The following is a 12,929-nucleotide window of genomic DNA, read 5'->3' on the forward strand; positions in this document are numbered from 1 at the left end:
TTTCGTTTCGTCTCAATCGGAGTTTCCGTTGAGATTTTACGACGAAAACAAGTAGGACTCTTCTCGGCTTGCTTCCACTCGCTACGTAGCGACCTGTCACACTGTCAGTCGCTACGTAGCGACCTGTAAGGCCTCAGAAAGGTCCTCCTTTGGGTTCTCTTTTGAATCCTCGTCGAAACGCTTTTCGTTTCGTCTCAATCGGAGTTTCCGTTGAGATTTTACGACGAAAACAAGTAGGACGCTTCTCGGCTTGCTTCCACTCGCTACGTAGCGACCTGTCAGACTGTCAGTCACTACGTAGCGACCTGTAAGGCCTCAGAAAGGTCCTCCTTTGGGTTGTCTTTTGAATCCTCATCGAAACGCTTTTCGTTTCGTCCCAATCGGAGTTTCCGTTGAGATTTTACGACGAAAACAAGTAGGACGCTTCTCGGCTTGCTTCCATTCGCTACGTAGCGACCTGTCAGACTGTTAGTCGCTACGTAGCGACCTGTAAGTCCTCAAAGGGTTCCTCCTTTGCGTTCTCCTTTGAATCCTCTTCGAAACGCTTTTCGTTTCGTCTCAATCGGAGTTTCCGTTGAGATTTTACGACGAAAACAAGTGGGACTCGTCTCGGCTCCCTTCCACTCGCTATAGCGACCGAGATGACATCCTCACTCGCTATAGCGACCTGTCAGGCCTCAAAGGGGTCCTCCTTTGCGTTCTCCTTTGAATTCTTATCGAAACGCTTTTCGTTTCATCTCAATCGGAGTTTCCGTTGAGATTTTACGACAAAAACAAGTAAACCTCATCTTAAACTCCTTGGCTTGTTTCTGCTCACTCTACCTCCATCTTTGCGTTCACTTTCGAATCTCGATCGAAACGTCTCTTGTTTCGCCTCGATTGAAGTTACCATTGAGACTTTACGATATAAAAAAAAACCGCAAAGACCTATTTTCTCGCATGGATTCAGATTAATCGTATAAAACGGTAATGGTTAACTTAACACCTTAGCCGCCTTAACTATACGATTACGTTGAACCTTTTTACAAAAATCGACGTCTTATCTAAGGAGAAGATAACAGTCAAGTTCGGAAGATAAATGTCAAGTTTCAAAGGATAAACACCAATATCATAAATGGCGAACATACACGAGAATAGGAAACGGAAATGAGCACGCAAAACTGAGAAGGGACAAAACTGCATCTTCGAGAGAACTAAGGTATTTCCGACTTGAAATTTTTGAAATCAGACTTGGAATTTTCGTAGGAAATTACTTTGAGGCTGCCATAGAACTTTAGGGAACGTAAAACCTAGGCGGATAGTCTAGCGAACTAAGTTTTAAGCGATTTTTCCAGTCTCGATATATTGTTCCATAATTGTTCATCCAGATCTTGCAAACCGATCTAAACTCTCCGAAAGTCGAGAAACGATCGCCACGCATATCAAGCTCGCTTCCTAAAGAGAGAAAAAGTTAGAGACATGAACGTCGTCTTAAAACCGATTCGATTCTGGCAATTTTCTCGGAACCGACATATCCCAAGTCGTCAACGTGGAAACAACCAAATCACAGTCCAAGCGTCGTCTATAAATCGTCCCGAATTATCGATCATTCCAAACATCAGAAGAAGAAACGTACACAACCCTTCAAAGTATCGGTTCAACCGTTTTCTTTCGTAAAAAAAAGGGGGAGTAGGTACGTATACTATACTCGTATACTCCCAAACTTCAAAAACTTCTGCAAATCGTCAAGAATAGGCAAATGACAATCTTAATATTCGTCTAAACGCTAGCAACATATCTAGACGATCATGAACATAATCTCAAAAACAATACATTATTTCTTGTCGCAATCATGCGTACAGAAAACTTGTACCAATTTCAAACTGAAACTCGACGATTAGCCAAACATTTGCGACGAAGAAAACTCGAGAATAGATGTAGCATCGTGCACATTAAAAGGAGCACTTTCCTCCCGATGGTTAGCTAGATCCACCTCTGGTTGACCAGTTCGTTCAAGAAACGAATGCGTCATGAGAATCCTCTCGAAAAACCTATGAAAAACGTTCTGCGACTAGATCGTATTGAAATAAACTTCGGTAACACTCCATGAGTAACTCCAAGCAACTTTCACCTAAGATCAAAATCACGGCGGGAACGTTTCTCGTAAAACCCGCAGAAACAATGCTACTTTGACATATGTATACATATCACTGATTTACGACCTTCGTAGAATCGGTTATATGATATGACAAATTATCGTATAGCCCATAGTCGGAAATCATATGATAAATTCTTCGTAACGAAACTAAGTCCTAACAACCAAACGGTTAACGGAAAATCTAAACTTTTCGAAAATTGACCAAGTTCAATACGCTCCACAATTCACTTTAAGCCCGTAACGTTTTAACCATAATACGCGGCATGTAAGGAAAAATTCGTAACAAAGCTTCTAGAGCTATACGAAACATCCTAAAAAATGCACGAAATACATCTCGGAAGGCCAACTCTTCACAAAGCACCATGAAGGAAAACGCTTGTTCCCATGGACAAATTTACATGACACCTCAGTCATAATTCCTCGATCGCAAATAAAACTATTAGCATCCGAGCAGGAACAACAATTTTTGGCTGCGAACATTCATAGTCAAACCAGAACGTTTCTCAAACACAGGGCTAATTATAAACCCTCGCAACATCCCGAAATATCTTCAAAGCCCGCGAATATTTCAAGTACGAAACGTGGCATACGAAAGAATAACAAATCTTCAGCATCGCGAGACGTCGCGAACGCCTGAAGATTAGTTCTTCGACGAAATTTCCTTCCTCGATAAAAACACCTTCATGGAAGACAAGACAGTCATACGCACTAACATCTTCTCAAAAAATATTCTTCGCGAAGACTCGAAACGGTATTTTATACCATTAAGTTTGTTGCTGATCACAACAAACTCTCAACGTCCTAAACAGACATAGCCATCTCACGAAGATGACTCTCTTACATCCGACACAAGGATAATAGCGCTATAAAAGAAATCCGAAATTTTGGTCTAGCACTTCCGGTCTCCGGAGAGATGCTCGATTCGTATCAAACAAGTCGTATAAGCCGAGAACCTATCGCGGACTTTAAATCGATACGAATCAGGAAGAAATCGCAACATGAAAAATGATAGCCGGCCAGTCACCGCACAATCCTTAAACCGAAAGTAAACCTAGGTCTTGCCCTAAACCCAGCGCACTGGTCTCTAACATCTCTAGGCATAGTATCAAACACCCTGATACGAGATCCCAAAATTTGTCTCTTTGCCAATATTCGAACGTCTTCAGAAAATCCCGCAATTTTACACACTGCGGAAAACTCTCGAAACAGATTATGGATATGGCAATTCACATAGAGTTAGATTACGAGACGACAACTCGTAGTCTTCTCTCTACACCCATACAAAATGCCATCGGCAGCAACACGCCTTATAACCGCTACATAAAAACTAGACCATAAAGGTCCTACTGGAAAACTAGTCATAAGAACCTTAACTACAAGACGAACTACGAAAGGCTTGATCCCTTCAACAAGGGTACGTAGGCAGCCGTCATAAGGCGCAGCCCCAATCTTATCGCGTTCTATTTTTAGAAGAGCGAGAAGACCATTTACCACTGACCTTTTCAACCATTAATTCCGCCTAACTCACTTGCCGAACTTGCCAGGCCACTCGCTAGAACCTCACGCTGTAAACTCATGGTTCTAACGAGCTGGGGGCTAACTGTTGGGGTCAAAATCGGTCACGACGGAATCAATGTCTAAAAGTCCGTAAAAATCAGCATTAACATTTTTACGAAAAAGTAATCTTCGTAAAGATATCTTTACAAAGAGCCTTGCGGTAAAATCTTGTTCAAATCTCAATCAAACCACTAAATACCGATTGTCCGAAGGAAACAGACATGTATCCAATTCGGCCACGGACAAGCTCGAGTACGACAATCAGACCACGGACAAGCCAAGCTCGATCGATACGCGGCGACCAAGCATGCACACAGCCCGGTCGCTACATAGCGAGCGAGCGTCCGTCCCGCTCGGTCGCTACGTAGCGACCGAGCTCGAGCCAAGCTCGGTCGCTACGTAGCAACCGAGCGATCGTCCCGCTCGGTCGCTACGTAGCGACCGAGCGCTCGTCCCGCTCAGTCGCTACGTAGCGACCGAGCTCGAGCCAAAGCTCGGTTGCTACGTAGCGACCGAGCGATCGTCCTGCTCGGTCGCTACGTAGTGACCGAGCTCGACTGAGCTCGGCCAAGCTCGGTCGCTACGTAGCGACCGAGCGCTCGTCCCGCTCGGTCGCTACGTAGCGACCGAGCCCAAGCCAAACTCGGTCACTACGTAGCGACCGAGCGCTCGTCCCGCTCGGTCGCTACGAAGCGACCGGGCTCTAGCCAAAATTCGGTCGCTGTGTAGCGATTGAACCTTTCCGAACATCGATACGACACCAGTTCTTGCATTCTCGTCAAACCTTCGAACGCTATCTCCCGAAGACCGTAGCAAGCTCAGTCCATGTTTCCCGCCATTCTAATTCATCGATCAAATTTAGCGGATTAGAAACCGCGGAAAACTCGTAGTAAACGTGTCGAGTCGGAAGACGGCCCAAAGGGACCTAAAACCCGACTCGAGGCCCATCCTATGATTTTCCTAACCAAAAGCCCGTAAACCACAGCATGGTTTACGCTTGGCCCACAAGGAAGGATAAATGTCAAGTTTCCGCGGATAAATACGGAAGTTTTGAAGATAATTGTGAAGATCGGGAAAAATGGAATATCTCCATTTTGATGCTATGACGGCTTAAGGGCAGAAGAGTAAAAGCGTAAACCGACCTTGGAGCTAGTATATAAGGAGTCCTAGGCGAGGAGCAGAAGAGGGAGCTTTTCAGATTCGGAATTCTCTGCACTTAGAAACTTTAGGCTTATTTTCGACAAGTTCGGTTTCTATGACTGGCACTCGATTACTAGACGAACTCGCCCAGGCAGTTCGATCTCTTGTCCAGCTCTATCAATTGAACTACGTTCGGCTTGATCCTCGAAAGGGGTACGTAGGCAGCCTTTAACAAGGTTCAGTCCGAAATCAATCAAAAACCTTTTCTTTATCTATTTCGTCTTTCGTTATCGAGCTGCGACTAAACTAGGTTTGAGCTATTAGGCTGCTAGAACTAAGTAACTCGCTGACAGCCTTTGCGGCCAAAGCTTTCATGATCTCTTGTAATGATCGCAACGGTCTTACGCGGACTCGAAATAAGATCTACTGTTTTCTCTAAACTCGTTTGTTATCTTTTCATGATTTCCGCATATATTCGGTCACTTGTCGTTGACTCTCGCAGAGATCCGGGACCTCTGGGAAATTAGGGTTTTCCTAGTTTCCTTATTTAAACGGAAATCGACAGTGCGAATTTTGGTTCCCACATTTACAATGGACGACAATGAGCTTATATAATGCTCAGATACAAGACTCTAAACGTTCACAAAAGAAAAGAAAGGAAACAAATCAAAACTAAGCAGGAAATCGGAAACTAGTCGTTGGAGCCTTTTGTGGGATTTTGGCTCCAAGTAAAGAATCTGATCTTTCTTGAACCTGGACGGTTTTAATGGATAAGAGAGCTTCCTTGGGATCTTTCTGGGTGCTTGATAGGTTCTGATCTCGTGCCTGATCTGATGAGAAAAGAGCTGTTGGGCATTAATGTCGGTTTGCTCCAAATTAAGCAGGTTTGAGTAAATGAGGATCCTCCTGATCCAATGGTTGCTGTTGCATGGTATGAACTTGTAGAACTCCTCCTGGACTCCTAGAATATCTCCTGATTGGTTTAAATGAACTCCTGGTCGCCAATGTCTGGTTTGAAGCTGATTGAACCGGTTAGCTTCCAATTGAGGCAAGTGTAGAATTGGTTTGATCGGTTTTGGAGATTGGTTCATAACTTCATAATTACGTGAATATTTTGGCCCAATTCCAATTGGGCTGGACTCCTCCTTGAGTGTATAATCCATAAAAATTAACCTCGTGATTTAAACCCTCCTGGTTTGTAAGATATGACATTTTTAGTGCACATATATCTTGGTTGGCGCCTTGGCTGGTTGAGTAGGGTGTTGGGTCGACCTCTGGGTCAGCTGCTGATTTGATGGCCGCTGATATACCATGATTTTCACCTGTTTTTAAACATGGTATATAAGAGTGTTAAGATGTATTAATCATGTTTTAGAGTCTTTTCAAAGCAATTACAGGTTTATTCACCTAATGGAAGGAAATCATACTTTTGGGACAATTTGGAATGCTTTTACGCAAGGAAAATCGATCGACGCTTGAAGAGCAACATCGGTCGATCAGAATCACTTACCATCGATCGACAAACATAGATGTGCATCGATCGATGCCTAGTCACACGGGTGTGATCGCGAATTAAAAGATTTCATTTCCTATAAGATCTATTAGTTGCAACTTAAGCCCCTAGCCGCCTGTCAGGCTATATGTACTAGGGTTTTGTATCATTTTAGGGGAGACACTTGCAAAATACCTAATTTGGAGAAGGGTCATTTTGGCTACCATTAGAAGAGCTTAAGATGGGAGAGATAGATCTGAAATTGCAAAACAGAAAAGATCTTGAACTCCTTTATTTCTATTACTCTATCTATTTGTGTTCTATGTTTCATTTGAGTTTATTTCACACCATCAGGACTTTGTCTCTCATGAATATGTTTCAGTAAACCAATTGTTAGATTTAGGTTTCTCACCATGGTTGAAATTATGTACTGCTAATATGACTATTAAAAAAGTGTTTTGATTGTTCTTTTATTGGTTGTGAACTTAATGCTAAAATTGAGATTGATCACCTTCATTTTAGATCTTAGGATTAATTGAGTCCAACTAACCGTTTCCCCTCAATACCTGAACCCACTTGCGTGATCTAACTAACTCAGGCGCAACGACAGTTGGTCTGAGAAGGATAGAGAACAAGTTAAACCCGTTCGCAAAGCTCGCTAGAATAACCATCGATCGACGCAACTATCGTTCTGTCGGTCGATTGTTATAATGGTGTATCGGTCGATGTACATCAAGTCACATCGATCGACACTCTCTCGAGATTAAAATACGACAGTTGAGATCCGAGATCTAGTGAAGATAACCTATCCGGTTAAATCATTGTTTAGTTCAAAAACCATCAAACCCTTTAGTCTAAACCATCATACCTGAGATTTACCTGAATATAGCTGCTTTCCCATTCTTGAAACCACTTCAACTCAATCTATCGTTTCACTATTGTTTTCGATTTATCATTTACTGCTTTTAAAACTATTAAAACCTCTTAGTCTATCTTCATTTCTAATTATTTAAGTATGTTGAGTAATCCTAGAGTCTCTGTGGATTTGATCCCTAAGTACTAAATCTGAACCTCTTTTGATGAGAGTAACACTCTTTAGGGTAATTTGAGTGATATCAAATTTGGCGCTGTTGCCGGGGACTCTTTCTTATTACCATTAGATTTATATTTAGAACTTAGTATAGACTTGTTACGAAAAACTTGCTAAAGTTTTCTTTCTTAATCTATTAGGCAGACACAAAGAATGGAGAACACAGAGCGCGACCAACCATCGATCGACGGAGACACTTTTCCGTCGAGCGACGTTGAGTCAGAAAAATCGACCGATACGGAGCTGCCAACATCGAATGATGCCGCCCAGCCGGAAGCAGTTAAGTTTTCTCTTACCAAGCCCGCTAATGAGAAAGTAGTCCAAACTGAACTAAATGGTCAAACGAGCAATGAAGCTAGCCAAACTGAACAGGGGACTGAAATCCCTGTTAAGGAAAATTCCACCTTAACTAAAGGTGAAGATATAAATTTGTCCATACAAGACTACCTTGATCCTGGTAGGACCTATTCCAATAGGTCCGCTATCAAAATACCAGGAGACGATACCAAGAAATCTAAGTTTAACACAGATTACTACCGTATGGTTCGTCAAAACCCATTACGTGGATCCCTTCCAGAGCACCCACAAGATCACATTGAAACTTTGGAAGAATTAATACCAGATGAATATGACCGTTGCAAACTATTCTCATTCTCCCTAGAAGGAGAAGCCCTTAGGTGGTTAAACTGTTTAGCAGCAGGATCACTCACTTGTTGGGAAGAGATTAGAAGTGCCTTCCTTAGAGAATTTTTCGATGATGAACGCTACTGGGAAGTAAGAATGGCAAATTTCTACATTTCGCCAAGGTCCACGCGAATCGTTTAAAAATGCCTGGGGAAGATTCAGAGGCTATGAACTTGAATGTCCCCATCATGGTTATTCAGAACCACAACTTCTAAACATCTTTTATGGAGGTGTTAACTTGAGCTATAAAACCACATTCGATACAGCGAGTGAGGGAAATTTCATCACTAGGAATCGCGAAGAAGCTAGACACCTTATCAAGAATATGACAACGGGAAGATCCTATGAAAGGATGGATGAAGAGATAGAAAATTCCACAAGTCCAAAAGACAATTCTGATTTGATAGAAATTAAGAATTCCCTTAAATCCTTTCATTCCTTTCTTCAAAACAAACACCGATCTGATATAGCCCAGATCGACGACAACGCTTTGTCTGACCCCAATGATTATTTGGATGAAGGAACAAACTATTCCGATCCCTACTCTGTGCTTAACGTCGATAGCTTTACCCAAGCTTATGACACTGCTGTGAAATCACGTACCGGAAGAGAGAGGTTCAATATCAGACAAGCTCTTACTGGCAACCGTAAGACAAAATCGGAGTTTTACGGAAAAATAAATATGGTTTACGGAGAATTAATGGAGAAAGCAGATTCTTTGGGAGAACTAATCCAAAAATTAGAAGGTCAAGTAGCTGAGATTGCAACTGCTATAAAAAGAGATGCAGGATGTCTTCCCGGGAGAACTGATTTAAACCCGAGACGTCAAGTCAGTGCCGTAATGTTGCGCAGCGGGAAAAACCTCGCAGCAGATACGAGGAATAACACAGATGTTGGAAAACCTGACAACACTGACAAAACCGGCACAAGCAACTCTCATCCTATTCTTCTTAACGATCTTGACCCAAATCTATCTCAAGAGAACCGGAAAACCACCGCTGAAAAGGCTAAGGAAAAGGCAATAGACTTAGAATTAGAAGAAGATACGGAGATTGCGGACGAAATCGATCGACAGTACGGAACTGACGTCGATCGACCTGAAAGACCTACCATCGATCGACGGTCTACTCAACCCGAACCCATAATTGAAAGAGTCTATAGAACTTTACCCCTTTTTCTCCTAAAACGCAAACTAAGAAATCACTAGAGAACGCGATCTGCAAGAAGGCCTTAGATAGGATTTCTGTTGAGATGTCCCTTAGTGATGCTATAAAGATAGCACCTTCGATTAAGAAGTATATAAAGGACATGACATCTCCAAACTACTCAATTGCAGAACATAGCGTGATGATGATTTCAGAAGAAGTAAGTGCTATGATTAGAGGAGAAACTCCAACAAAGACACCAGATCCTGGTAGTTTTGTCCTAGATTGTAAAATAGAAAACACGCGTTTTCCTAGATCATTATGTGACCTTGGCTCTAGTGTGAACCTTATGCCTTACTCTGTTGCAGTAACTTTAGGATATAAAAAGTTTATGCCAACTCCGATCACCCTGGTTTTAGCTGATAGATCTATCAGGGTACCCGAAGAAATTCTCGAAGATGTTCCCATAAAGATTAATGATTGCATCGTGCCTACGGATTTTGTTGTGTTAAAATATAGACAAGAACCTAAAGACCCCCTCATTCTGGGTCGGCCATTCCTAGCTACAGCTGGAGCAATCATTGACGTCAAAGAAGGACGAATTAATTTGAACATAGGGGATATCTCGATGACTTCTGATATGGAAAACTGATTTAAGCGATCCCTAATAGATGACCAGGCCTTCTACGTGGAAAAAGTTTCTGAGGATGAAAAAGACTCTTTCATAAACATGTGTTCAGACAATCCCTTAGACACCCTTAACCACGTGGAAAATGGAATTTTAAGCATATCAGATAGGACAGACGATTACATGCGACTAATGGATGCTAGCATCGAAGTTTCAAACGTAGAAGAAAATGACGACTCAGAAGTTGTCATCGATCAATACCTTCAAGATACCGTCGATGGACAACCTCCCTCGCAATCAAATTGGTCTAAAGAAAAAGCACCAAAGGTAGAATTAAAACCTCTACCCAGCGGTCTTAAGTACGCTTACCTTTATGACCAGTCCTACCCTGTTATCGTCAACGCCAATCTCACTAGTGGAGAACTTGCTTTATTGCTAAATAAATTGCGCAAGTACAGGAAAGCGATCGGATATTCTCTCGATGACATTCCTGGAATCTCTCCCGATCTTTGCATGCATCGAATCAACTTGGAAGATGACGCTAAAACGTCAATAGAGCAGCAAAGGAGATTAAATCCGAATCTAAAGGAAGTAGTCAAAAAGGAAATTATCAAACTCCTTGATGCTGGAGTTATTTACCCTATTTCGGATAGCAAATGGGTAAGCCCCGTACATGTTGTACCCAAAAAGGGAGGTATCACTATAGTGAAGAATGAAAAGGACGAACTCATTCCGACTCGTACCGTTACTGGTCATCAGATGTGTATTGATTATAGGAAATTGAATGCCGCTACTAGGAAAGACCATTTTCCCCTTCCCTTTATTGATCAAATGCTGGAGAGATTAGCTAATCACCAGTATTACTGTTTTCTTGATGGATATTCCGGATTTTTCCAAATTCCTATACACCCGGATGATCAAGAAAAGACAACGTTTACATGCCCCTATGGAACTTTCGCATATCACAGAATGCCATTTGGTCTTTGTAACGCCCCCGCCACTTTCCAATGTTGCATGATGTTGATCTTTACGGATATGATCGAGGACTTCATGGAAGTATTCATGGATGACTTTTCAGTCTACGGATCAGATTTTAAGAGTTGCCTCGATAATTTATGCAAAGTATTGGAAAGATGCGAAGAAAAGAACCTTGTCCTAAACTGGGAAAAATGCCATTTCATGGTTAACGATGGAATAGTGTTAGGACATAAGGTTTCCGCTGCTGGTATAGAGGTAGATAGAGCTAAGATTGAAGTAATGACCAGTTTACCTCCACCCAAAACTGTTAAAGACGTGCGAAGTTTTCTCGGACACGCCGGATTTTACAGGAGATTTATAGTGGACTTCAGCAAAATCGCTAGACCTCTAAATAAACTGTTATGCAAGGATATTAAATTCGATTTAACCCCCGAATGCATGAAAGCTTTTGAAGATTTAAAGAAATCCCTTATCACTGCCAAACCGTCGTACAAGCCCCCGACTGAAATCTTCCTTTCGAAATCATGTGCGGTGCGAGTGATTTCGCAATTGGAGCAGTTTTTGGCCAAAGGAAAGATAAAAAGCTACACGCCATTTACTACGCCAGCCGCACACTTGATGAAGCGCAACGGAATTACGCAACAACAGAAAAGGAACTATTAGCTGTAGTTTACGCTTTTGAAAAATTCCGTCAATACTTGATTGGCTCACGAGTGATAGTTCACACTGATCACGCTGCCATCAAATATTTAATGCAAAAGAAAGATGCTAAACCTCGACTCATACGCTGGATTCTACTACTCCAAGAGTTTGACATTGAGATTAAGGATAAGAGAGGAGTAGATAATGGAGTCGCTGATCATCTTTCCCGGATCAGAATAGAGGATGATCTCCCTATAGATGATTTCTTCCCCACAGAGAATGTTGCACACATAGATACGTCTTTCGTCGGTCAAATATCTCTCACATCTGAAGACCTATCGATCGATGAAAGGGATGGCATATCGGTCGATTTACGTAGTGATACATCCATCGATGACGAAAATGATGTAACTTCTCAACTCTCCAATAACCAAGATCACGAACCCCCGTTTATTAAAATCAACTTCAATTTACAAGTTAATGTTTCCGGTGATGAGATTAATCTTACACCAGAGGAATTATCACAACGGGAGGTGGACGCGACTGGTAGAAACTCGAATAACCGACTCTGGTATGCCGACATAGTTAACTATTTGGCAGCTGAGGTTGAGCCAGACGAACTCAAGGGATATACGAGGAAGAAATTTTTCAGAGAAGTAAGACGCTATCATTGGGATGAACCTTACCTCTATAAGCATTGTTCTGATGGCATATACAGACGATGCGTATCCGAAGCTGAAATTCCGGACATTATTTACCAATGTCACGGAGCTGATTATGCAGGACATTTCGCTACCTTTAAAATAGTTTCGAAAATCCTCCAGGCAGGATTTTGGTGGCCGACCACTTTTCGCGATGTCCACGAATTTATAACCCAATGTGACAGATGCCAAAGATGTGGAAAAATCAGCAAAAGACACGAAATGGAACAGAAGTTCATTCTTGAAGTTGAAGTCTTTGATTGATGGGGTATCGATTTTATGGGACCCTTCCCGTCTTCATATGGAAACAAATATATACTAGTCGCTGTAGACTACGTGTCCAAATGGGTCGAAGCAGTAGCTTCTCCTACCAATAACGCATCTGTGGTTATTAAACTCTTCAAGAGTACAATCTTTCCAAGATTTGGAGTCCCAAGAGTAGTCATTAGTGACGGTGGAACTCATTTCATTAACAAAATCTTTGATAGATTGCTTAAAAAGATGGTGTTCATCATAGAGTAGCCACACCTTACCACCCACAAACCAGTGGACAAGTAGAAGTCTCTAACCGACAAATTAAGGAAATCTTAGAGAAAACCATAGGAACCTCCAGAAAAGATTGGTCTAGGAAACTAGATAATGCATTTTGGGCCTACAGGACCGCCTACAAAACGCCACTAGGAACAACACCATTCCACCTCCTTTATGGCAAATCATGTCATTTACCAGTCGAAC

General features: G+C 42.0%; 1 protein-coding gene across 1 annotated transcript; it reads left to right on the forward strand.

Moving 5' to 3' along the window:
* Positions 1-8,452: 8,452 nt before the first annotated feature.
* Positions 8,453-9,897, forward strand: LOC125596510. The gene is made up of 2 exons (XM_048771594.1): positions 8,453-9,187; positions 9,298-9,897. The coding sequence occupies exons 1-2, from the start codon at positions 8,453-8,455 to the stop codon at positions 9,895-9,897; spliced, it is 1,335 nt and encodes a 444-aa protein (XP_048627551.1).
* The last annotated feature ends 3,032 nt before the right edge of the window (positions 9,898-12,929 follow it).

Source organism: Brassica napus, unplaced genomic scaffold (genome assembly GCF_020379485.1).
Source record: "Brassica napus cultivar Da-Ae unplaced genomic scaffold, Da-Ae ScsIHWf_1220;HRSCAF=1744, whole genome shotgun sequence".
NCBI lineage: Eukaryota > Viridiplantae > Streptophyta > Magnoliopsida > Brassicales > Brassicaceae > Brassica > Brassica napus.

Excerpts from the sequence above, each read along its gene's own strand:
- LOC125596510 (XM_048771594.1), top strand. The coding sequence starts at position 8,453 with ATGGATGAAGAGATAGAAAATTCCACAAGTCCAAAAGACAATTCTGAT. Across the intron at positions 9,188-9,297 it reads ATCGACAGTACGGAACTGAC|AAATCACTAGAGAACGCGAT; the intron begins GTCGATCGACCT and ends ACGCAAACTAAG.